The sequence below is a fragment of the Salvelinus fontinalis genome, chromosome 15 (assembly GCF_029448725.1).
Source record: "Salvelinus fontinalis isolate EN_2023a chromosome 15, ASM2944872v1, whole genome shotgun sequence".
Classification (NCBI taxonomy): domain Eukaryota; kingdom Metazoa; phylum Chordata; class Actinopteri; order Salmoniformes; family Salmonidae; genus Salvelinus; species Salvelinus fontinalis.
The window spans coordinates 19,667,371-19,694,630 of record NC_074679.1 but is presented as its reverse complement, the minus strand read 5'-3'; the positions used below and the strand labels follow the sequence as shown (position 1 = coordinate 19,694,630).

General features: G+C 46.2%; 1 protein-coding gene across 4 annotated transcripts in view; it reads right to left on the bottom strand.

Annotated features, from left to right (window-relative positions):
- kif26ba (kinesin family member 26Ba) overlaps positions 1 to 27,260 on the bottom strand; it is a 196,223-nt gene that overhangs the window by 12,588 nt on the left and 156,375 nt on the right. For 3 of the 4 annotated variants that reach the window (XM_055862874.1, XM_055862877.1, XM_055862876.1), the window contains 9 exons: positions 22,534 to 22,679; positions 22,120 to 22,236; positions 20,766 to 20,949; positions 15,878 to 16,064; positions 9,307 to 9,478; positions 8,127 to 9,058; positions 7,781 to 7,913; positions 7,337 to 7,598; positions 4,621 to 7,173 (listed from right to left, as the gene is read on the bottom strand). In XM_055862874.1, coding sequence (XP_055718849.1) covers positions 4,621 to 7,173; positions 7,337 to 7,598; positions 7,781 to 7,913; positions 8,127 to 9,058; positions 9,307 to 9,478; positions 15,878 to 16,064; positions 20,766 to 20,949; positions 22,120 to 22,236; positions 22,534 to 22,679 — 4,686 coding nt within the window. The remainder of the gene's footprint in view (positions 1 to 4,620; positions 7,174 to 7,336; positions 7,599 to 7,780; positions 7,914 to 8,126; positions 9,059 to 9,306; positions 9,479 to 15,877; positions 16,065 to 20,765; positions 20,950 to 22,119; positions 22,237 to 22,533; positions 22,680 to 27,260) is intronic. The other variant, XM_055862875.1, reaches the window with a different exon arrangement.

The window sequence follows — 27,260 nt, the reverse complement described above, 5'->3', positions numbered from 1 at the left end:
CTCCTCTCAGTTCCAGACAGGACAGGTTATACTGTTACTCCTCTCAGCTCCAGACAGGACAGGTTATACTGTTACTCCTCTCAGCTCCAGACAGGGCAGGTTATACTGTTACTCCTCTCAGCTCCAGACAGGGCAGGTTATACTGTTACTCCTCTCAGCTCCAGACAGGACAGGTTATACTGTTACTCCTCTCAGTTCCAGACAGGGCAGGTTACACTGTTACTCCTCTCAGCTCCAGACAGGGCAGGTTATACTGTTACTCCTCTCAGCTCCAGACAGGGCAGGTTATACTGTTACTCCTCTTAGTTCCAGACAGGACAGGTTATACTGTTACTCCTCTCAGTTCCAGACAGGACAGGTTATACTGTTACTCCTCTCAGTTCCAGACAGGACAGGTTATACTGTTACTCCTCTCAGTTCCAGACAGGACAGGTTATACTGTTACTCCTCTCAGTTCCAGACAGGACAGGTTATACTGTTACTCCTCTCAGTTCCAGACAGGACAGGTTATACTGTTACTCCTCTCAGTTCCAGACAGGACAGGTTATACTGTTACTCCTCTCAGTTCCAGACAGGACAGGTTATACTGTTACTCCTCTTAGTTCCAGACAGGACAGGTTATACTGTTACTCCTCTCAGTTCCAGACAGGACAGGTTATACTGTTACTCCTCTCAGTTCCAGACAGGACAGGTTATACTGTTACTCCTCTCAGCTCCAGACAGGGCAGGTTATACTGTTACTCCTCTCAGTTCCAGACAGGACAGGTTATACTGTTACTCCTCTTAGTTCCAGACAGGACAGGTTATACTGTTACTCCTCTCAGCTCCAGACAGGACAGGTTATACTGTTACTCCTCTTAGTTCCAGACAGGACAGGTTATACTGTTACTCCTCTCAGTTCCAGACAGGACAGGTTATACTGTTACTCCTCTCAGTTCCAGACAGGACAGGTTATACTGTTACTCCTCTCAGCTCCAGACAGGGCAGGTTATACTGTTACTCCTCTCAGTTCCAGACAGGACAGGTTATACTGTTACTCCTCTCAGTTCCAGACAGGACAGGTTATACTGTTACTCCTCTCAGTTCCAGACAGGACAGGTTATACTGTTACTCCTCTCAGTTCCAGACAGGACAGGTTATACTGTTACTCCTCTCAGTTCCAGACAGGACAGGTTATACTGTTACTCCTCTCAGTTCCAGACAGGACAGGTTATACTGTTACTCCTCTCAGTTCCAGACAGGACAGGTTATACTGTTACTCCTCTTAGTTCCAGACAGGACAGGTTATACTGTTACTCCTCTCAGTTCCAGACAGGACAGGTTATACTGTTACTCCTCTCAGTTCCAGACAGGACAGGTTATACTGTTACTCCTCTCAGTTCCAGACAGGACAGGTCGCAGGGACGATTGAAAGCAACAACAACCAGCAGGGATCTAGACAGCCATAAACACGGGACAATCTGCGGTCCCAGCCACAATGGCTAACCACGTCGCAGGCTGCGTTCAAGCCCTCAAGAAAACCCTGTTAGCTTGAAAGGCTGCTCGCTAGCAGCTAGGCTAGATGCTACGCTAAATAGCTGCTCAGACACGGCCTTGGTTAGCAGGATCACTGAACAGAGTGTAGCAGTCCCAGCAACTGATGCCAAATGTGTCGCGGGATCCAAAAGTTAGCTACTAAGAAACTTTTCAAAACACTTTGAAAAGAACAAACTTTCCAAAACAACAAACTGAGCTCTTCCTCATTCCGCGTCTGAAATGTCTTTATTCCTTTGGAACTTTGTGATGTTTACTATTCATTTTTATTATTGTTTATTATCTATTTCACTTGCTTTGCCAATGTAAACATGTGTTTCCCATGCCAAATAATACCTGCATTTAATTGAATTGAGAGTGAGAGAGAGAAAATACAATTTTCCAGAAAAAAAAAGCAACCATACATAAGACCCTTAACTGGAAACCTATGTAACATATTTTCCCATGCAAGCCTCTCTCTATCCTCCATCCCCCTTCCTCTCTCTCTCTCTGCTAGAGCAGCCACAGGCAGGGTTCTGCTAGTCTAAATCAACCATAGACAAGCCTCACTGTTCCCTCTCACTGTACCTCTGGATGGTGGTGTGGGTGGGGGGTTGAGGGGATGTAAGGCAGCTTTGGAGAGGTAGAGGATGTCAAGGGGGCCTAGCCTACAAGGGGAGGAGGGTAAGGGAGGGGAGGAAGGGTGAGGTAGAGGAAGGGAGAAGTAGAGGAAGGGAGAGAGAGCAAGGTAGAGGGAGAGAGAGCAAGGTAGAGGGAGGAAGGAAGGGAGAGGGAGGGAGGAGGAAGGGAGAGGGAGGGAGGAGGAAGGGAGAGGGAGGGAGGAGGAAGGGAGAGGGAGGAAGGAAGGGAGAGGGGGGAAGGGAGAGGGGGGAAGGAGGAAGGAAGGAAGGGAGAGATAGGAAGGGAGAGATAGGAAGGGAGAGATAGGAAGGGAGAGATAGGAAGGGAGAGATAGGAAGGGAGAGAGGGAAGGAGAGGGAGGAATGAAGAGGGTACATTGGTTTCCTGGGTCCACCCACCATGGAACCCTGCCGTCTGTCTGCCCAAAGAGACCACTCTCACTACCAACCTCTCAGGAGAGAGGGAGGGATGAGGTGATGAAGAGAGGTGAAACTGAATATTGTTATTTTTTTCTATTCAAGACAGAGTATACACTGGAGGTTGAGTATGTGAAAGCTAGCTATGTTACTAGGGTTCGTGTTAGTTTAACCATTTGTTGAACATCTATGAACCATCTGTAATGGGACTGAGCAAAAAAAGTGTTAACCGTTTAATAAAGAAGTAAAAAAGACAATTTCAGTGGTTTATATAAATTGAACAGAGAAAAAAAACAAAGGAAAGGAAGCCCTATGAGCAAAATATATAACTGGGAAGCAGTATTAATATAACTGGGAAGCAGTATTAATATAACTGTGAAGCAGTATTAATATAACTGGGAAGCGGTATTAATATAACTGGGAAGCAGTATTAATATAACTGGGAAGCAGTATTAATATAACTGGGAAGCAGTATTAATATAACTGGGAAGCGGTATTAATATAACTGGGAAGCAGTATTAATATAACTGGGAAGCAGTATTAATCTAACTGGGAAGCAGTATTAATCTAACTGGGAAGCAGTATTAATATAACTGGGAAGCAGTATTAATATAACTGGGAAGCAGTATTAATCTAACTGGGAAGCAGTATTAATATAACTGGGAAGCGGTATTAATATAACTGGGAAGCAGTATTAATATAACTGGGAAGCAGTATTAATATAACTGGGAAGCAGTATTAATATAACTGGGAAGCAGTATTAATCTAACTGGGAAGCAGTATTAATATAACTGGGAAGCGGCATTAATCTAACTGGGAAGCAGTATTAATCTAACTGGGAAGCAGTATTAATATAACTGGGAAGCAGTATTAATATAACTGGGAAGCAGTATTAATATAACTGGGAAGCAGTATTAATATAACTGGGAAGCAGTATTAATATAACTGGGAAGCAGTATTAATATAACTGGGAAGCGGTATTAATATAACTGGGAAGCGGTATTAATATAACTGGGAAGCAGTATTAATATAACTGGGAAGCAGTATTAATATAACTGGGAAGCAGTATTAATATAACTGGGAAGCGGTATTAATATAACTGGGAAGCGGTATTAATATAACTGGGAAGCGGTATTAATATAACTGGGAAGCAGTATTAATATAACTGGGAAGCAGTATTAATATAACTGGGAAGCGGTATTAATCTAACTGGGAAGCAGTATTAATATAACTGGGAAGCAGTATTAATATAACTGGGAAGCAGTATTAATATAACTGGGAAGCAGTATTAATATAACTGGGAAGCAGTATTAATATAACTGGGAAGCAGTATTAATATAACTGAGAAGCGGTATTAATATAACTGAGAAGCAGTATTAATATAACTGGGAAGCGGTATTAATATAACTGGGAAGCAGTATTAATATAACTGGGAAGCAGTATTAATATAACTGGGAAGCAGTATTAATATAACTGGGAAGCAGTATTAATATAACTGGGAAGCAGTATTAATATAACTGGGAAGCAGTATTAATATAACTGGAAAGCAGTATTAATATAACTGGGAAGCAGTATTAATATAACTGGGAAGCAGTATTAATATAACTGGGAAGCAGTATTAATATAACTGGGAAGCAGTATTAATATAACTGGGAAGCAGTATTAATATAACTGGAAAGCAGTATTAATATAACTGGGAAGCGGTATTAATATAACTGGGAAGCAGTATTAATCTAACTGGGAAGCAGTATTAATATAACTGGGAAGCAGTATTAATATAACTGGGAAGCGGTATTAATATAACTGGGAAGCAGTATTAATATAACTGGGAAGCAGTATTAATATAACTGGGAAGCAGTATTAATATAACTGGGAAGCAGTATTAATATAACTGGGAAGCAGTATTAATATAACTGGGAAGCAGTATTAATATAACTGGGAAGCAGTATTAATATAACTGGGAAGCAGTATTAATATAACTGGGAAGCGGTATTAATATAACTGGGAAGCGGTATTAATATAACTGGGAAGCAGTATTAAAGGAGCTGACCTGTGCTGTTGTTCTTCTTCTTGTTGTTCTTGAGGCTGCTGCGGCGGCTGCTGCTGGTGGCTGAGCTGTGTTCGCTCAGAGAGTCCTGGGCAGAGGAGGTGCTTCCTGTGGCCTCGCTGTCCCTCAACATGCTCTCATAGCCACTGCTGCCCCCACTGTGGTAGAACAGGGCTGTCTTCCCCATGGCCGGGGGCAGCTCTCCACTCAGAACACTGCTGTTGTCACTGGCATGACCGCTGCTGCAGCGATGCGGCCGCCTGGGCGCTGTGATCTTACTGTAGGGGGACGGGAGGGTGTGGACTACCAAGGGTCTCTCCTCTCCCTGTGCCCCGACACCACCTCCACCCCCTCCAGCGCCTCTCTCCTCCCCATCCTCGGAGCTTCCTCCTCGGTTGTGACCGGCGGATCGAGAGCCTCCGCTGCCCTGGAGCAGCTCGGAGATGCGTCCGTTGACGGCTCTCAGAGGCAGTTTGGCGGCCAGGCCTCCCCCTCGGTTGCGACTCAGAGACTGGGTGGACCAGGAGCCAGAGCTGGGTGCCTGGTTCTGTCCCTGACCCTGGGTGGAGGTCTGACCCTGGGCCTGGGGCTTGCCGTTGGGAGGCAGACTGGAGCTGCGGTTGACAGACTGGGGCAGAGACTTGGTGGAGAAGCTGAGTGTCTTGGTGCTGGAGGCCGACAGGCTCCGAGCCTTAGGGCTGGCCATCAGGAGCTTGCTGACCGCTGAGATCTTGGACTGGCTCGACTTGGGTGACTGGGGAGCGCTGCCAGGGCTGTTACCGGAACCGTTTCCTTTAGGGGAGGAGGATGACAATGAGCCGCCACGGGTGAGGCTGCGTCCGGTACGGGGCATGGTGCAGTCCCCCCTCCCCCCTCCGGCTGCCACCTTCCAGCCCAAGGAGCTGAGGGCCTCCCCCCTCTCCAAAGAGAGGCAGTCGTAGTGGGGGCCATGAGAGCTGTGACCTCCATGGGACCGACCCAGAGAGTTGGTTCTGTTAGCCAGCTGCTCTAGTTTAGCACTGAACAACCTACTGCTCTCCACATTACCCCCCTTCTGTTTCCCTCCACCTCCTCCAAGCACGCCCAGGTCCTCCGGGGTACTCCTCAAGAAGGAGAGGCCATGGCTGGCTGCGTGCATGGGGCTGAGGGGGCCTCCTGCCTTGTTCTTCTGGTCCAGACTGGACTTGCGTACTGGTGGCAGCGGTGGGATACCTTTCTGGCGGGAAAACAGGCCATGTTTCCCGGAATACCCCCTTCGGTCCAGGGTCGCCCTGGGACTACAGGGGGTAGAGGAGGTGACCCCCAGGCCTCGGTACTCCCCCCCTCCTCCGTTAGCGTCGTAGCGGAGTGGGTCCTCATATAGGCCGTCGTGGCGGTTGAGCCGGTGCCAGCCACGGGGCAGACTGGCGGTGCGCAGGATGTCGGCAGAGTAGACAGGAGTCACCAGATACTCCCCAGAACTGACCAGCACCATCTCAGAGCTGTCCACTACCCTCTTACAGGAGTCTGGAGAGGAGATGGCCTCCCCGCTGCTGGAGCTGTGACGGTCCCCTCCATAGCCACTGTCCACCCTACTGGCCCTATCGCCCTGGGGCCAGGCCTGGCTGCTCTTAGCTGCGTCTATCTTGACTGGTGGATCCACCACCCACTTCTCTGGCTTCACCTCACACACCAGCTCCTTGGGCCTCAAGTCCACCCCGTCTCTCTTCATCCAGGGGTCATCGAAGCTGAGCTCGCTGGACATGGAGGCCAGGACCAGGGCTGGGGTAGTCTTGGCTGGGTCCTTGGGCAGCAGGTGAGTCCTGGTAAGGGAGGAGAGTATGACCATGGGTTTGACGGCCACACAGGGGTGGGCTGTAATGTTGGTCTTGAAGGGGAGGAAGTTGCTGGAGACCCCCAGGGTCTGCATGTCAGAGAGGGAGATGGTGGTCTTACCCAGGGAGGGGGGCAGTCTCTTCAGCCTCTCTTTAGTCTCTTTCCCTTTTACATCTCCAGACAATGCTACTTCACTCTCAGGAGTCTTCCTTCGTCCATAACCCAGGGACGCCTCGTCCTGCTCATTTGCTCCACAGAGAGGGACCTGTGTGGGGTCATGTTCGGCCAGAGCCTCCCCGTGTCCATGGGACTGGCTGAAGCTGTGCAGAGATTGATCTCTGTCGCTAACAACACTCAGGTCACTTAGCCACGATGACATGGATGACCGTCGGCTAGGCACCGCCGCCATCGCCTCTCCTTCCACGGCGATCACTCCGGCGACGGAGGCGGTTGTTATGGGGATCACCCTGGTGGTCGTAGCAACGACAGTAGTGTTGATTCCATAGCGCTCCAGGTCCTCGCTGATGCTGCTGTTTATGGAGATAGGGCGGGACCCCGAGTCCAGGGCAGTGACGGAACAGTCGCTGCTGAAGCTAATGATGCTGGTGGGACGGCCGCCACTCTCCAGCAGGCCCCGGACCTCCAGCCCCTCCTTACACCCCAGGGTGAACACCAGCTTGTCTTCCTCCAGAGAGCTAGGGTCGGCTGGGATGGAGGAGTGGTTGGGGGCTGGAGCTGGGGCTATGGGAGGTAGTCGAGAGATGGGAAGAAGAAAGAGGGAACAGACAAGGAAAGGACAGCAGGGAAAAAGAGAGAAAATGTAAGGAAACCAGTATCATACGTGAAAACCTTCTTCAAAAACGATTGTATCAGTCACAGTAACAGAATGAACAGTACGACTTACTATCCCTGCGTCCATCCAGAGGAATCTGAGGAACATTCTCATCACACAGCGTGTCAGCCGACCCCAGGCTAGCAGACGAGGAGTTGGTTCGTTTGAGGACCCAGGGACTCATCCCCGCGGGGGAGGTTCTGGACAGGGACACCGGCTGCAGCAGGGACTCTGTAGAGGACCTCACACTGTCTGCAGCCAGGCTGTCTGCAGTAGACAGACTCTGGCAGGACAAGGGGGGCGTTCCCGGCATCACACCCTTCTGGGTGTAGACCTGGATGATAATCATTATCATATATTGGATTATGTAGCTCTTTTCAATGACCCAAAGATGCTTTACGGTGATGCAGTACATTTTCATGAAAATGCATTTGATGAGGTCAGTGTTAAAACTCAACACAATAATTGTATAAATACAACCAAAGACAGTAGAGGTGTCAAAGCCAGATAGTGTACCTTGCAGCGCTGTGAGGGTGAGGAGGGAGGTCTGTAGTCAGAGGTCTTGGTAAGAGATGCGATGCCCAGCCGAGGAGAGCCCAGGGGGCGGGGCTTACCATCACTGCTACTGCCCGCGCTCAGAGACTCACGACTGTCAATCAAATAAAAAGGAATAGAAGTATAAAAAAATGGAAGATATTAAGAACAAACATACCTTCAAGATGCATAAAAATTATAAATCAGTTGATAAAATTATAGAAAATGTAATGTAGGTTTTGTGTTGTGTTTCGTGTGGATTCCAGAGAGTAGCTGTTGCAGTGTAACAGCTAATGGGGATCCAAACAAACAAACAAATAGTTCTTACCTGTCATGGAGGCTGGCACTCTTGGCCCTCTGTAGAGGGTTGGTGTGTCCTGCTCCACTGCTACCCGTCACACTGCAGCTGCCGGTCAGGCTCAGACTCTCTATCAAGTTCTGGGCCAGTTCTGCCTCCTCCACCACCTCCCTGATCTCCTGGAGCTGCTGGTCGTTGGACATCCTCCTGAGGGGCTCTACTTTCTCCACCCCCCCTTCTTTACGCTCCGTCTCAGACCCTGGGGGAACCAGGGTGTCGGGCTTAGCCCCCCTGTTAGCCGGCACCTCCTCGAAGGGGAGCTTTGCCACCTCCTCGCTCCCGTCGATACACTCCAGACGCTCCTGCAGCTCAGCGAAGGTGTTGCACTTCAGGCACTCCGCCCCTTCCTCTGGCACGGGGGGCAGGGGATGACCCAGGGGCTGGAGGAGAGGGAGTGGGGGCTGGAGGAGAGGGAGTGGGGGCTGGGGATGACCCAGGGCCTGGAGGAGAGGGACTGGGGGCTGGGGGAGAGGGAGTGGGGGCTGGTGGACGGCGTTGAGGGGCTTGGTAGGCAGGGTAGTGGGCTGGGTGTGTGTCTGTGTAGGGACAAGCTGAGCCTGGGGGAGTACTGTCTGCTGCTGCTGCAGAGGCGGCGTAGTCGGCTCGACGCCAGATTCGGCTTTGCTCTTCAGCAAAACAGGGACGATGGGGACGAACTCTGGCGGTCCCTCATTGTCGGTCAGCTCACGGTCCGAGATGGCACCCCCATTGGGACCCACATAGATGACAGTGTCACAGGACTGCTCGCTGCTGGAGTAGTCGTCTGGGTCGCTGGAGAGGTGCAGCAGAGGCAGGTCTGAGTCTGCAGAGCTACGGGAGTGGAACGGTCTCAGGTGAGTGGGGCGACGCATACGCCCCTCCTCACACGAACTCTCACCCCCTGACGAACTGGACGTGTACTGCTGAAAGAGAGAGGGGGATGTGAAAATGGATGAGAGAAAAAAACATTTGTTTAAATAAACCAATTAGAATTTAATTGACCTATCATTGTAATACTGTCATCAAGTTACATTAATACTGAAAGTAAACTTCTTTACTGAAATATCAATACGGACATATAGAAAAAAAGAACTGAAAAAGAACTGTGAAATGTATTAGCAATGTAATGTACTGGTTGTTTGAATGACTGATTAAATGATCATGTATGTACCATGCTGACTTTGGTCTTCTTCTTCTTCATGCGGAGGAGGCGCGAGGCGATCTGGATCGTGGAGAGCGTGTCAGAGAAGTTGCTAGGCGACGAGGAGATGTGAGCGATCATGGTAGTCCGGCAGTTCATGTTGCCCAGCGACTCTCTCAGTAGCATGGACAGCTTACTGTCCCTGGAACACACACGTTACATCACACACACACACAAACATAAGCACACATACAGTACGTAAAGGCACACACACACACACACACACACACACACACACACACACACACACACACACACACACACACACACACACACACACACACACACACACACACACACACACACACACACACACACACACACAGGAGGTTTACCAATGCCTCACTAAGAAGGGCACTGATTGGTAGATGTGTAAAAAATAAAAAAGCAGACATTGAATATCCTTTTGAGCATGAAGAAGTTATTATGTTTCACTTTGGATGGTGTATCAATACATTCAGTCACTACAAAGATACAGGCGTCCTTCCTAACTCAGTTGCCGGAGAGGAAGGAGACCGCTCAGGGATTTCACCATGAGGCCAATGGTGACTTTAAAACAGTTAGAGGGTTTAATGGTTGTGATAGGAGAAAACTGAGGATGGATCAACAACATTGTAGTTACTCCACAATACTAACCTAATAGACAAAGTGAAAAGAAGGAAGCCTGTACAAAATACAAATATTACAAAACATGCATCCTGTTTGCAACAAGGCCCTAAAGAAATACAGTGAAAAATGTGGCAAAGCAATTTACTTGAGTGTTATGTTTGGGGCAAATCCAAAACAAGACATTACTGAGTACTACTCTCCATATTTTCAAGCAAAGTGGTGGCTGCATCATGTTATGGGTATGCTTGTAATCATTAATGACTGGGGAGTTTTTTAGGATAAAAAATAAATGGAATGGAGCTAAGCACAGGGAAAATCCTAGAGGGAAACCTGCTTCAGTCTGCTTTCCACCAGACACTGGAAGATGAATTCACCTTTCAGCAGCACAATAACCTAAAACACAAGGCAGTGAATGTTCCTGAGTTAAATCTACTTGAAAATCTATGGCAAGACCTGAAAATGACTCCGGAGATGCGAAGGTTGAGAGCCATGCGTCCTCCGAAACACAACCCATAAGCCGCACTGCTTCTTGACACAATGCTCGTTTAACCCGGAAGCCAGGCGCACCAATGTGTCGGAGGAAACACCGTACACCTGGCAACCGTGTCAGTGAGCATGCGCCCGGCCCGCCACAGGAGTCTCTAGAGCGCGATGGGACAAGGAAATCTCAGCCTGCCAACACCCTCCCCTAACCTGGACAACGCTGGGCCAATTGTGCGTCGCCTCATGGGTCTCCCGGTCGCAGCCGGCTGCGGCACAGCCCGGGATCGAACCCGGATCTGTAGTGACGCCTCAAGCACTGCGATGCTGTGTCTTAGACCGCTGCGGCACTCGGGAGGCCCAGGGGTGTGAATACTTATGTAAATTTGATATTTCTGCATTTCATTTTCAATACATTTGTTTTCACTTCCTCATTATGGGGTATTGTGTGTAGATGGTGGAGAGGAAAAACATTTCATCCATTTTGAATTCAGGCTGTAACAACAAAATGTGGAAAAGGTCAAGGGATGTGAATACCTTTTGAAGGCACCGTAGCTACTTTTTTTGAGGATAAATGTACTTACTATGACTGTGATATGGTTGTCCCACCTAGCTACCTTAAGACGCCCTCCAGATCAGAGCCTTAGCTCCAGTGAATCTCCCTGGCTGGAGCAGATGGGACAGGGGCTACAGGTAGGACTGTGTGTCTATTTAACGCTCTCCCTGTCCTGTTTGTTAGTTATAGGGTTAATTGTCTCTGTGTGTGGTGTGTGTGTGTGTGTGTGTGTGTGTGTGTGTGTGTGTGTGTGTGTGTGTGTGTGTGTGTGTGTGTGTGTGTGTGTGTGTGTGTGTGTGTATACACGTGTTAACTTCTGTACGCTGTTTGGGACCCTCAGGGCTGAATGGAGCTCAGGTTCCTCTGTGGCTCAATACCTCATGCTGCTGTCCTCCTTTTATAAAAACACAGCCCCCAGCCAGCCAGCTCCCATCCCCACCACACACACACCACACACACACACACACACAGCTATCCCATCCTTTTTTCTCAGATATCTCCCTCTTTCATCTCCTCAACTATCCCTCATATTCTCCTCTCCTCTTTCTCCATTTTATCATGCATGATGTCGTCTTTTTCTCCTTCTCTGTAGCTCGGTTTCCATCCAATTGGCGACAGATGTGAATATTCTCAAATCTGCATAAATAAAATATGCACATTTTCCCACCAGAGATGCGTTTCCATTAAATTGACTTGTTGCGGATAAAAGTCTGCGTGTGATGACGTAGTGAACATAAACATTACTGGTGCGGTCAAATTCCCATGTATCGAATAAAAAAGACAAGTTTTCAACTTTACTGATGGTTTTCTCACAGAAAATGTTGCGTTATATATGCACCCACTGGCCTCGGCTCTAACCAACAGCTGGCAGATACAGTGCAGGTATAGCCTACTACATGATGAGATTACTATGGACAAAAGAGACAGATTTTATTTGTCAAATGGCAGCCAAGCATTATGTCACCAGAATAAGACCCTGGATATTTATTGGAAAGGAGCATCAAGCTCATCACCATACACTTTCACCTCCCTGTGAAGTTCATCCTAACTCATTTAATCTGTAGCCTAATAAACTGCATGGTTTCCCAAGTCGTAGTGGGAGGACCACACACCATATCGCGTGGCTCGATGTTTACTTCAGTATGATGGTTATTATTAAAATATTTGAAAGCATTACCACCTCCATATCTCGCATTAATACATTTTACCGACATAAACCTTTTTTAGCGTATTTTGTTTGGTCAACATTTTTCCTCTGACATTTACTAAAAAGGTTGGATGGAAACCTGGTTCCTGCCCCATTTCTCTCCCACCCTCTCCCGCTCTCTCTTTCTCCCACTCTTTCTCTCCCACCCTCTCCCTGTTTCTCTCTCTCCCCTTCGCTCTCTCTTTCTCCCACCTTCTCTCTCCATCCCTCTCTCTTTGCCTTTCTCTCTCTCTCTCTCTGCCTCATTGAGTCATGTCATTAGTCTTCATCAAATAAGCGTTGATAATTTTATCTTCCTCGTCTGACATTTCAATCATCTCTTAATTGATCTCATGAAGGAGGGTAGAAAAGAAAGAAAGAGGAAATGGAGCTGCGAGTGTTTAAGTCTAATTAAATTAAGCATAAAATCAGTGATTTGTGCAGAACAGGTTTTATATTAATTTATGGTGCATTCCAGTAACTTACATTACACTCCCTGCAAATGGCCCCAAACTATAATTATGTATGTATGTATGTATGTATATATATATATATATATATATATATATATATATATATATATATATATATATATATGTGTGTGTGTGTGTGTGTGTGTGTGTGTGTGTGTGTGTGTGTGTGTGTCTGTGAGAGAGAGAGTGTGTGAGAGAAAGAGAATGAATGAGAGAGAGAGAGCACATTCCTACTCATGCATGTATATGAGTGTATATGAGTGTGTGTGTGTGTGTGAGTGTGTATATGAGTGTGTATGAGTGTATATGTGTGTGTGTATGAGTGTGTATGTGTGTGTGTATGTGTGTGTGTATGAGTGTGTGTATATGAGTGTGTATATGAGTGTGTATATGAGTGTGTATGTGTGTGTATATGAGTGTGTATGTACGTGTGTGTGTGTGCGTGTATATGTGTGTATATGAGTGTGTATGGGTGTGTATGTGTGTGTATGTATGTGTGTGTATGTATGTGTGTGTATGTGTGTGTATGTATGTGTGTGTATGCGTCCATGTGTGTAATGTTTACAGTTCCCGGCTTAAAGCGGTGGGGTGCTTTGCAATGTAAATGCCGAGTTTGTGAATAAATTTGAGCGCTGAGCTCTCTGCCCTGGAGGAGAGATGGAGGGAGAGGAGGAGAGCCTGCATATCCCCAGAAAACATTTAAATATGCACTCCACTGTTTCTTTCACAGCCTTTCTCCCCTGCTTTCGTTTCACTGCTTTCCTCCTTGTGCTCTTCTCTGCCTCTCTCTTTCCTTCAAACTCTCTCCTCTTTCACGTCAATCCACCCTCTCTCATGGTCTCGCTCCCTCTCTTCATGAAAAAACTCAACTAAAAACCTCTTTCCAGCATTCTCAGTTAAATGAATATGAAGCAGCATCTGTTATTGGGCTTTAAATCAACCCCACAGCAACCTACGCTTCTCCCTCTCCTTCTCTGCCCCCTCTCCTTCTCTCTCTCTCTCTGACCCCTCTCCTTCTCTCTCTCTCTCCGCCCCCTCTGCTTCTCTCTCTCTCTCTCCGCCCCCTCTGCTTCTCTCTCTCCGCCCCCTCTGCTTCTCTCTCTCCGCCCCCTCTGCTTCTCTCTCTCCGCCCCCTCTGCTTCTCTCTCTCCGCCCCCTCTGCTTCTCTCTCTCCGCCCCCTCTGCTTCTCTCTCTCCGCCCCCTCTGCTTCTCTCTCTCCGCCCCCTCTGCTTCTCTCTCTCCGCCCCCTCTGCTTCTCTCTCTCCGCCCCCTCTGCTTCTCTCTCTCCGCCCCCTCTGCTTCTCTCTCTCCGCCCCCTCTGCTTCTCTCTCTCCGCCCCCTCTGCTTCTCTCTCTCCCCCCCCTCTGCTTCTCTCTCTCCGCCCCCTCTGCTTCTCTCTCTCCGCCCCCTCTGCTTCTCTCTCTCCGCCCCCTCTGCTTCTCTCTCTCCGCCCCCTCTGCTTCTCTCTCTCCGCCCCCTCTGCTTCTCTCTCTCCGCCCCCTCTGCTTCTCTCTCTCCGCCCCCTCTGCTTCTCTCTCTCCGCCCCCTCTGCTTCTCTCTCTCCGCCCCCTCTGCTTCTCTCTCTCCGCCCCCTCTGCTTCTCTCTCTCCGCCCCCTCTGCTTCTCTCTCTCTGCCCCCTCTGCTTCTCTCTCTGCCCCCTCTGCTTCTCTCTCTGCCCCCTCTGCTTCTCTCTCTGCCCCCTCTGCTTCTCTCTCTGCCCCCTCTGCTTCTCTCTCTGCCCCCTCTGCTTCTCTCTCTGCCCCCTCTCCTTCTCTCTCACTCTTGCACCCCCCCCCCTCTGTCTCTCCCTCTCTCCCTTCAGCAAGCATTAAGCCACTCTGATCAGATCATAGAGAAAATGTCATTCTGTACATTATTAATATAGAATTCCTGTTAGTTATGCAGAATTAAGCAGGGGCATACAGGATACAGGGCATACATTGTGCTCGTGTGTGGAATGATCTGCATATTTAAGCTTTCTGTCTCATTAATATATCTACAATCATTAGCAGGTTTAAACCCAACTGTATTCATATGTTTAAAGTGTAATATTAATATTACATTGATGTGATACATTGGGTTGGATATCTAGGCTGCGTTTACACAGGTAGCCCAATTCTGATCTTTTGCCTAACTATTGTTAAAAGATCAATTAGCGGCAAAAGATCAGAATTGGGCTGCCTGTGTAAACGCAGCCATAGAGATCCCTAATAAGCCACTAGTGGCAGCTGACCCAGTCCCACTCAGTCCCAGGGTTAGGGTTATTTAGGGAAGGCCAAGTCTCTAAACAAGTCCTATAGATTAGTATGAAATAGATGTTAAGAAGAACTAGCTAACTGTGTCTGATATTATAAGGCCATTGAATCTAACCTCCAAGAGGTCCTCAGTGACACACACACTCACAGATGAATAAATACTCACACACATATCCATACTAGTGTTGAGCCATTCGTGCTTTTTGAGGTCAGTTCGGTTTTGGTTCGACTATTAGAAAATCAGAAGGGTTTCAAAATTTTTATTTATTTTTTTACATTAAATGCATTAGAAAATAATGACATTACAATGATTCTATAGTTTTTTAATGGAAATTCAAGGTGAACATTCAATTGCCAAAACATTAAAAATATTAAATATTCTCTGTCAGGTCCACATTGGGTTTCACAGACATAAGTAGAAAAATATTAAATTAATATGAAATCATAATACTTGGTTTTTATTTGATTACTTAATAATTTTTTAATTCCTTAAAGTCCTCATCTCATCAGTCATCTCTGTTCAGGCTGTAGCAGTCAGCTAGCCAGACCATCTAATATTAACTGTGCTCCCCATACTGTACCATCTTTAGTCATGCTATTTAGCTAGCCCGCCTAAGTGTGCTGCAGAGCTTTCTGACAAGATTATTTGACTAGTTCTTCAAAGTACATAAGGCATACTTTCTGTCCCTCTCGTAGTTATGTTGTGTACATTCCTCTCTCATGCGGTCTATGCGATCTGTGTGTATCTAACTTAACGTAGCAGGAGTAAAAATATATCCGTCCAGAGATCTGTATATAATGAGATACTCATGTCTCCACCCTAACATTGAGAGTCCCAAAGGCGGGAAGGTAGGCGATAAGCTTAGGTCCAAAATAAGACCATGCATTGGTTTATTTTGGACAGATTTTGGTGAGAGTGAAACCTAATACACCCCCCCCCCACACACACAGTGACACACACACACACAGTAGACACATACTTGTAAGGGATGTGTTTGCTGCCGTTGACCAGAGCCAGGATGACGTTCCCCAGCGCAGAGAGAGACAGACACAGTCCTGCTGCTGTGGTGCTGCTACTACCGCTGCTGTCTCTGCCATTCCCTCCTCCTAGCACCTTCACACAGCTGCCCAGGTCTATCAGGTGGAGCCTACTGCGACCTCCTGACACTGGAGAGAGAGGGGAGGGAGGGCAGGGGGGAGAGAGAGCGTGAAAGGAGCGGAAGGGGGAGAGAGAGAGAGGGGTGGGCAGGGGAGAGAGCGAAAGGAGGGGAAGGGGGAGAGAGAGTGGAGGGAGGGCAAGGGAGAGAGCGAAAGGTGGGGAAGGGAGCGAAAGAGAGGGGAAGAGAGGGAGAGAGAGAGATAGCGGGGAGGGGGAGGGAGAGGATGGGGAGGGAGAAAGAGAAGGAGGAGAGAGAGGAGGGAGAGAGGGGAGAGAGACAGCGGGGAGGAGGAGAGAAAGAAAGGGGAGGGAGAAAAAGACGGAGGAGAGAGAGGGAAGAGAAAAAAGGGGTGCGCTATTTTTTACATTGTAGAATAATAGTGAAGACATCAACACTAGGAAATAACACATATGGAATCATGTAGTAACAAAAAATGTGTTAAACAAATCAAAATATATTTCATATTTGAGATTCTTCAAATAGCCACCCTTTGCCTTGATGACAGCTTTGCACACTCTTGGCATTCCCTCAACCAGCTTCCAAAATATGCAGAGTACTTGTTGGCTGATTTTCCTTCACTCCACGGTCCGACACATCCCAAACCATCTCAATTGGGTTGAGGTCGGGGGATTGTGTTTGCCAAGTCATCTGTTGCAGCACTACATCCCTCTCCTTCTTGGTCAAATTGTAAGGGCCGACGCTGGAGTCGAGAAGCAGTTACAGGGAGTCAAACATTTAATGAGGAACAGACAAGGAACAAGACAGGAACAGACAAGGAACAAGACAGGAACAGACAAGTAACAAGACAAGGAACAAGACAGGGACAGACAAGGAACAAGACAGGAACAGACAAGGAACAAGACAGGAACAGACAAGGAACAAGACAAGGAACAAGACAAGGAACAAGACAGGAACAGACAAGGAACAAGACAGGAACAAGACAGGAACAGACAAGGAACGAGACAGGAACAGACAAGGAACAAGACAGGAACAGACAAGGAACAAGACAGGAACAGACAAGGAACAAGACAGGAACAGACAAGGAACAAGACAGGAACACACAAGGAACAAGACAAGGAACAAGACAGGAACAGACAAGGAACAAGACAGGAACGAGACAGGAACAAGACAGGAACAGACAAGGAACAAGACAGGAACAGACAAGGAACAAGACAGGAACAAGACAGGAACAGACAAGGAACAAGACAGGAACAGACAAGGAACAAGACAGGAACAGCGTCAGCACACAGGTAACAAAACAACATACGAACGTTAATGGGGAAGCGGAGAACAGAGCTGGGGGACAGACAGATATAGGGAAGGAAATAACACAGGTGATTGAGTCCAGGTGAGTCCAAATGATCACTGATGCGCGTGACGAGGGAAGCAGGGGTGCATAATGATGGTGGCAGGAGTGCGTAATGCTGGGGAGCCCAGCGCCCTTGAGCGCCAGGGGGAAAGAGCGGGAGCAGGCGTGACAAAAATAGCCCTTACACAGCCTCAGGGGGTGTGTTGGGTCATTGTCCCGTTGAAAAACAAATGATATCCCATCTGGTTTGGGCTTAGTGGGACTGGCGTATCGCTGCAGAATGCTGTGGTAGCCATGCTGGTTAAGTGTTCCTTAAATTCTAAATAAATCAGACAGTGTCAACCACAAAGCACCCCCACACCATAACACCTCCTCCTCCATGCTTTGCGGTGGGAAATACACATGCGGCGATCATCTGTTCACCCACACCACGTCTCACAAAGACACGGCGGTTGGAACCAAAAATCTACAATTTGGACTCCAGAACAAAGGACAAATTTGCACCGGTCTAATGTCCATTACTTGTGTTTCTTGGCCCAAGCAAGTCTCTTCTTCTCTTCTTATCCTTTAGTAGTGGTTTCTTTGCAGCAATTCGACCATGAAGGCCTGATTCACGCAGTCTCCTCTGAACTGTTGATGTTGAGATGTGTCTGTTACTTGAACTCTCAGAAGCATTTATTTGGGCTGCAATCTGAGGCTGGTAACTCTAATTCACGTATCCTCTGCAGCAGAAGTAACTCTGGGTCTTCCTTTCCTGTAGCAGTCCTCATGAGAGCCAGTTTCATCATAACGCTTGATGGTTTTTGCAGCTGCACTTGAAGAAACTTTCAAAGTTCTTCATGTCTTAAAATAATGATGGACTTTCGGTTTCGTTTCTCTTTCGTAACTTATTAACACCCCTCCACATCACAATTAAGTTGGTTATAATGGTCTATAATGGACACATAAAGGGTCTATGTATGAATTCTATGCAGTAAAGTCAAACATATTTTCCCATTGCATTTGACATTTTTGTCATTTAGCAGCTCTTATCCAGAGCGACTTACAGTATACATTTTCATACCTTTTTTCCATACTGGTCCCCCATGGGAATCGAACCCATAAGCCTGGAGTTGCAAGCACCATGCTCTACTAACTGAGACACACGGGACCCATTCATAAAGCGTTTATAGCTAAGCACTTCATGGTCATTAACTGTGTAGTTTGTTACTCTGATCTATAACACCCACATTAAAGGTCTATGTATGAATTTTATGCGGTCAATGTACTGTCATCTCTTTTCTTTCATTCATAAAGCATTTATGAAGAATTTATAAACATGCCTCACTTATCAAAAATAATACATACACAACACAGAATGGTAAAGGAAATATTAACATATTTTATGAAAATGTTCATGAACATATGAACATTTATTTCAATTTCCCCAGATGTAACGTTAGCTAGCTAGCACAGAAAACAATTGCTGAGGACATCGCTGAAGAATCCTACTATTGACATTTTTCAGTTTGACTTTTCTTGAATAGATTTAACAAAGACTAATATTCAAAGCATTCACATTAAATTCCTAATTTCAGACTCATAGCTAGCAACAACTATTTTAGTGAGTAAAACGTACTAATATGAAGTGTGAAAATGCTAATATAGGTACCATTGATTTGCATTGGATTTCTGCTACAAATGCTAAAAAGTTAATGGGGGGTCTATCTAAATATCAGCTATTAACAGGAACAGCACCATCTAGTGGTCAGAACCTGGTAATATCAGGATGCAGAATCGGACATGAACCTAACAACTTCAATGACTCATTTCTCTGAACGGGGGGACAACACCAATTTCACTGAGAATACATTACAAAAGATGAAGAAACAATACTACTTGTCAGACAGAGAACTGATACGATATACTCGTTGTTGGGTTGGGATTAGTGAGGTGTGGGGGTTCCCTGGGTGGATTCTGACCATGTATTTGTATTCCTCATGTCTTACTCATTGTTAGTAAAAAGTTTAGTCCAAATCGGATGTTAGGTACTATATTTATTGAATATTATACGAATCCTATAAATTAAAATGGAAAATTTGGGAGCAATCAATTAGCTTAATTTCTCAGAGATCAAATCATATTTAAACAAAATAATATTGCAGGAATGCTAATCTTATCTGTTTCTAACTACAGAAGCGATTTCAAAACAATCTGAGATGGTGGGTGTCATGGCTTGTTGAAATGCCATGGAACGACCCTGCATAGAATTCATACATAGACCTTTAATGTTGATGATATAGAAACGTGGCAAACTGCACAGTTAATTACCATGACGTGCTTAGCTATAAACGCTTTATAAATTGAAAAATGTATTTTACTTTGACTGCATAGAATTCATACATAGACTTTTCATGTGTGCATTATAGACCATTATGACCAAATGAATTGTGATGTGGAGGAGGGCTGTTAATGAGTTACGAAAGAGTTATGATACAGATGTACAGAAGGATCTTAACGTGAGCCAGTTTGCTACAGCAGGAGAATAATCATGCAGCATCAGGAAATGTGAATTATTATGTGCGTCATAATTAATATAAAAGAAAAAATTGTTTGATACATACTTTGTTAGGGCAAATCAAGTCTGAAATTTCAAAGCGGAAACTACAAACTTTAGAAGCCTTTTTAAAACTCAAATATACTCCAAAAGAGTGATCAAATTAAGATCCTACATCTGTATGACCCTCGACTACACGATTTGATCCGTAAAATGTACCTTGAGGATTCAATCTCCTCAGTGAGAAGAAGAAGAAGGTAAATCACGGGCCTATACTAGCGGTGGAGAAATGGGGCTGGTACAGGCTAACAACACATTCTCCTAGACATGTTATCAAGCATCTCACTACGTTGTCACACACTATTTATACCCTCAAAAGTGCTCGTGACATCACACTGTATAATTAGCACGGAGACAGTCTCACTGACAACCTGGGACACGACAGATAACGCGGGAGTCAAACTCAAACGAGCCCAGAGCTGCAGAGGATGAGATACAGGACTTCTGAAGCACACTAACTGAATACCCTCATCATCATACCATCACACTCTCCTAGCTGTTGTTGATGAATGTCTTTAGTTTGTGTTGATTATCAAATCATCACAGATTATATTATTTTTTTAAACTATAAATATATAGTATATATAAATATATAGTATCAATCCGTACTGTAGGGGCCTTACAGTCTAGGGTGACATTTTGAAGATTTTACTTCTATTTTAAAGAGCGGTAGTGTCCATTACAGTGTGCGTGTGTGTGTGTGTGTGTGTGTGTGTGTGTGTGTGTGTGTGTGTGTGTGTGTGTGTGTGTGTGTGTGTGTGTGCGTGTGTGTGTGTGCGTGTGTGTGTGTGTGTAGTACTCACTCCCTCCCTTGCCAGTCTTCTCCATGCGGTACTGGTAGATGTGCAGTGTGAACAGCATGTGTGAGTTGAGATGCTCCTCTGGGTCGGCGCCAGCTCTGCTGCTGTAGCGAGCTGCTATGGCTGCATCCAGGAAGAAGGCTGCTTTCTCTGGCGTGGGGGCTCGCAGCTCACTCTGGTTCTGGAGCTGGGAAGTACATTACAGAGTAGGTGAGAAAAGCCACTTTCATGCTTTAGTAAATTTGACTTCAATTTCTCAATTAGGAGAAAAAAATTAAAATTTGACAAACGACAGTAATTTCTGTGTGTTTGTGTAAGTGTGTGTGTGTGTGTGTGTGTGTGTGTGCGTGCGTGCGATGCAGTGTGTAGTGTCTGTAGAGTGAGACTCACTTTATCACTAAACTGCTGTGGGGTATCATTACAGCATGAGATTATCTCAGATTAGCTTGGGTTTACACTGATACTCTTGTCTCACACACACTAATCCTATCAACATATAACCACACACACGCACGAACGCACCCACACACACTAATCGCATCTACATAAAACATAATTGTGTTCAAATCCTGTCTGTCTGTTTCTCTTATTGATGTTGAGAAAAGACACAAGGATAATCCCTAAATGAGCAGAAAGCTATACCAGAAAAGGCAACACATTTTGACAACCACATTAAGACCTAAGGCTGCCAAATCACACATGCTCACGAGCCCTCCCTCCCCCCTCTCAAGTGCTTGTGTGTGTGTGTATGTACAAGCACTTGCATGCATGCGTGTGTACAAACGCATATGTTTGTGCGTATGAGCGTGCACATGTGTGTGTCTCTCTGCATGTGTGTGTGTCTCCATAGAGACAGTGTTAGGTTAAAAACAGCCAGCTAAGATAACAGAGCCTAGTGCCTGGGGGTAGACACACAGAGATATATTATAATATACTACTACAGTGCTCTAGGTCTGATACTGCCATCCTTACACACAGTCCTCTAGGTAAGGTAGCTACCTTACCAGTAATCCTGTGGGTTTCCTTTGATAACACCACAGTTAGTTACTGCAGAGGAAAACATGAGAGGAGCCACAGCACTCTCCTAGTCTTAACCATGGGAGACTACCTCTGTCGCTCTCCTTGTAGTCTTGTGGATTCATCATGAGTTACTTCATGTTATCGTCTCTGTCTCTGTGTTCAGCATGGACCCCAGGAAGAGTAGCTGTTGCTGAAGTCAAAGCTCAAGGCCATCTAGATAATGACACTAGTTAGCTGGACGGCGGCAGGGCGTGCAGGGTTTTGTTCCAGCCCATTACTGACACACCTGATTCAGACGATCAAGGTTTAATTGATTAGTTAACTAGTGCCATCTTACCTGCATGCCACAGATGGGGTCCTCGCAGAGGTAGACTCCAGGGGACTGGCTATCCTGCAAACTGCCTGTAGCCACTTCAGACAGCAAGTCCTTCAGGTTCTCCTCTTTACCCCACACCTAGAACATAGAACACCACCATCAGAACTCCACATCTTTCCCTCACACCTAGAACAAGTATTTCATACATATTGCATACCGGTAATTCAGTAATATGTACACAAAATAATTAGGATTGGTTTCCCAGACCCAGATTAAGACTACTCCTGGATAAAAATGTATGGAGAATCTCCCTTAATCTGAGTCTCAGAAACCGGCCCTTAAAATACCTTTACAGGCAGCCCAATTCTGATCTTTTTCCACTAATTGGTCTTTTAACCAATCAGAGCAGCTCTGTTGCCCATAAGTGTAACAGACCTCTACGGCGGAGACTCGGACAGAGAAACGTGCTCCTGTCTTCTCCTTCCTCTCGTTGATGAGTTTGAAGAGCCAGGAGATGGCACAGGGGATGATCCCCAGAGTCTGCATGGACTCGTCACCACCTATCATGGTGTAGGATTTACCTGGAGGACACACACACACACACACACACACACACACACACACACACACACACACACACACACACACACACGAGAGGGAGGAGATGAAAGTCCTGAGTGTGATCTGGTTTATAGATCTAGCCATTCTAGTAAACACTCCCAGAATGATTGGAACTCCATCAGCAGTGGAGTACAATAGTCATTAACATGATATCCTCTATCAAACACACAGTCTGTCCTCCCTCCTCTGTCCTTCTCCTCTATCCTCCTCTCCATCTCTTTCTCCTCCTCCTCTATCCTCCTCCCCATCCCTTTCTCCTCCTCCTCTATCCTCCTTCCCCTGTCTCTATCCTTCTCCTCTGTCCTCCTTCTCCTCTCTTTCTCCTCCTCTATCCTCCTTCTCTTCTCCCATTTCTACAGCCCATCCCTTCGGTCTGCTTTTAAATTAACTCTGGTTTTAGATAAATGTGTCAAGTTTGGCAAGGGGCACTGACATCTTCCGTATGTTTGTGTGCTTTTCACACACACTCTGGTTGAATGTTGTGTATATGTGTGTGTGGTTTGACACCCAGATTGTCTGTGTGCGCAGAGCGATGCATTCAAGTCTGCTGACCCATAGACCCCAAAATAACCCAGCTGTAGATAAATTGAGTGTGTGGGCATGCATGTGTGTATGTGTACGTGCTGTGTGTGTATCCCCACTGTGTGGCTACACCTGTCCCTCTGAGCTGCGACATAGGGAGATGGCCCCTGCTGTTGACAGGAGAGAGATCAAACTCACGGCTAAACAAAGCCATATGTCACACACACAGTTGAGTGTGCCAACGTCTTATGGGGTTGATAATGTAAATAATATGTAAATACAGTGGCTTGCGAAAGTATTCACCCCCTTGGCATTTTTCCTATTTTGTTGCCTTACAACCTGCAATGAAAATAGATTTTGTGGGGTTTGTATAATTTGATTTACACAACATGCCGACCACTTTGAAGATGCAAAATATTTTTTCTTGTGAAACAAACAAGAAATAAAACAAGAAATAAGACAACAAAAAAAAACTGAAAACTTGAGCATGCGTAACTATTCACCCCCCCAAAGTCAATACTTTGTAGAGCCACCTTTTGCAACAATTACAGCTGCAAGTCTCTTGGGGTATGTCTCTATAAGCTTGGCACATGTAGCCACTGGGATTTTTTCCCATTCTTCAAAGTAAAACTGCTCCAGCTCCTTCAAGTTGGATGGGTTCCATTGGTGTACAGCAATCTTTAAGTCATACCACAGATTCTCAATTGGAGTGAGGTCTGGGCTTTGACTAGGCCATTCCAAGACATTTAAATGTTTCCCCTTAAACCACTCGAGTGTTGCTTTAGCAGTATGCTTAGGGTCATTGTCCTGCTAGAAGGTGAACCTCCGTCCCAGTCAAATCTCTGGAAGACTGAAACAGGTTTCCCTCAAGAATTTCCCTCTATTTAGCGTCAACCATAATTCTTTTAATTCTGACCAGTTTCCCAGTCCCTGCCGATGAAAAACATCCCCAATGCATAATGCTGCCACCACCATGCTTTACTGTGGGGATGGTGTTCTCAGGTTGATGAGAGGTGTTGGGTTTGCTCCAGATAAAGCGTTTTCCTTGATGGCCAAAAAGCTACATTTTAGTCTCATCTGAGTACCTTCTCCATATGTTTGGGGAGTCTCTCACATGGCTTTTGGCAAACACCAAACGTGTTTACTTATTTTTTTCTTTAAGCAATGGCTTTTTTTCTGGCCACTCTTCTGTAAAGCCCTGCTCTGTGGAGGGTACGGCTTAAAGTGGTCCTATGGACAGATACTCCAATCTCCACTGTGGAGCTTTTCAGCTCTTTCAGAGTTGTCTTTGGTCTCTTTGTTGCCTCTCTGATCAATGCCTTCCTTGCCTGGTCCGTGAGTTTTGGTGTGCGGCCCTCTCTTGGCAGGTTTGTTGTGGTGCCATATTCTTTCCATTTTTTAAATTTGTATAATGGATTTAATGGTGCTCCGTGTGATTTTATTTTATTTTTATTTCACCTTTATTTAACCAGGTAGGCCAGTTGAGAACAAGTTCTCATTTACAACTGCAACCTGGCCAAGATTAAGCAAAGCAGTGCGACAAAAACAACAACACAGAGTTACACAAACAAACGTACAGTCAATAACACAATACAAAAATCTATGTACAGTGTGTGCAAATGTAGAATATTAGGGATGTAAGGCAATAAATAGGCCATAGAGGCGAAATAATTACAATTTAGCATTAACACTGGAGTGATAAATGATGATGTGCAAGTAGAGATACTGGGGCGCAAAAGAGCAAGAGGATAAATAACAATATGGGGATGAGGTAGTTGGGTGTGCTATTTACAGATTGGCTATGTACAGGTACAGTGATCGGAAAGCTGCTCTGACAGCTGACGCTTAAAATTAGAGAGGGAGATATAAGACTCCAGCTTCAGTGATTTTTGCAATTCGTACCAGTCATTGGCAGCAGAGAACTGGAAGGAAAGGCAGCCAAAGGAAGTGTTGGCTTTGGGGATGACCAGTGAAATATTCCTGCTGGAGTGTGTGCTACGAATGGGTGTTGCTATGGTGACCAGTGAGCTGAGATAAGGCGGGGCTTTACCTAGCAAAGACTTATAGATGACCTGGAGCCAGTGGGTTTGGCGACGAATATGTAGTGAGGGTCAGCCAACTAGAGCATACAGGTCGCAGAGGTGGGTAGTATATGGGGCTTTGGTGACAAAACAGATGGCACTGTGATAGACTACATCCAGTTTGCTGAGTAGAGTGTTGGGGGCTATTTTGTAAATGACATCGCCGAAGTCAAGGATCAGTCGGATAGTCAGTTTTACGAGGGTAAGTTTGGCAGCATGAGTGAAGGAGGCTTTTTTTTGCGAAATAGGAAGCTGATTCTAGATTTAATTTTGGATTGGAGATGCTTAATGTGAGTCTGGAAGGAGAGTCTACAGTCTAACCAGACACCTAGGTATTTGTAGTTGTCCACATATTCTAAGTCAGCACCGTCCAGAGTATCGATGCTAGTCAGGCGAGCGGGTGCAGGCAGCAATCGGTTGAAGAGCATGCATTTAGTTTTACTAGCATTTAAGAGCAGTTGGAGGCCACGGAAGGAGTATTGTATGGCATTGAAGCTCGTTTGGAGGTTTGTTCACACAGTGTCCAAAGAAGGGCCAGATGCATACAGAATGGTGTCGTCTGCGTAGAGGTGGATCAGAGAATCAACCAGCAGCAAGAGCGACATCATTGATATATACAGAGAAAAGAGTCGGCCCGAGAATTGAACCCTCTGGCAGCGGTCCGGACAACAGGCCCTCCGATTTGACACACTGAACTCTATCTGAGAAGTAGTTGGTGAACCAGGCGAGCCAGTCATTTGAGCAGCCAAGCCTATTGAGTCTGGCGATAAGAATGCGGTGATTCCCAGAGTTGAAAGCCTTGGCCAGGTCGATGAAGACGGCTGCACAGTACTGTCTTATCGATGGCGGTTATGATATCGTTTAGGACCTTGAGCGTGGCTGAGGTACACCCATGACCAGCTCGGAAACCAGATTGCATAGTGGAAATGGTATGGTGGGATTCGAAATGGTCGGTGATCTGTTTGTTAACTTGGCATTCAAAGATTTTAGAAAGGCAGAGCAGGATGGATATAGGTCTATAACAGTTTGGGTCTAGAGTGTCTCCCCCTTTGAAGAGGGGGATGACCGCGGCAGCTTTCCAATCTTTGTGGATCTCAGACTATACGAAAGAGAGGTTGAACAGGCTAGTAATAGGGTGTGCAGATGTTCTGTACTTCTCCACAACTTTGTCCCTGACCTGTTCAGAGAGCTTCTTGGTCTTCGTGGTGCCCCTTGCTTAGTGGTGTTGCAGACTCTGGTGCCTTTCAGAACAGGTGTATGTATACTGAGATCATGTGACAGATCATGTGACACTCAGATTGCACACAGGTGAACTTTATTTAACTAATTATGTGACTTCTGAAGGTAATTGGTTGCACCAGATCTTATTTAGGGGCTTCATAGCAAAGGGGGTGAATACATATGCACACACCACTTTTCCGTTTTGAGATTTTGGGAAAAAAGTAATTTTTCTCCTTTCACTTCACCAATTTGGGCTATTTTGTGTATGTCCATTGCATGAATCCAAATAAAAATCCATGTTGTAATGCAACAAAATAATGAAAACTGCCAAGGGGGGGTGAGTACTTTCGCAAGGCACTGTACCACAATCAGCAGCAGAGTGGTCTGCCCTGGGCCGAATCAGCAGCAGAGTGGTCTGGCCTGGGCCCAATCAGTAGCAGAGTGGTCTGGCCTGGGCCCAATCAGCAGCAGAGTGGTCTGGCCTGGGCCCAATCAGCAGCAGAGTGGTCTGGCCTGGGCCCAATCAGCAGCAGAGTGGTCTGGCCTGGGCCCAATCAGCAGCAGAGTGGTCTGGCCTGGGCCCAATCAGCAGCAGAGTGGTCTGGCCTGGGCCCAATCAGCAGCAGAGTGGTCTGGCCTGGGCCCAATCAGCAGCAGAGTGGTCTGGCCTGGGCCCAATCAGCAGCAGAGTGGTCTGGCCTGGGCCCAATCAGCAGC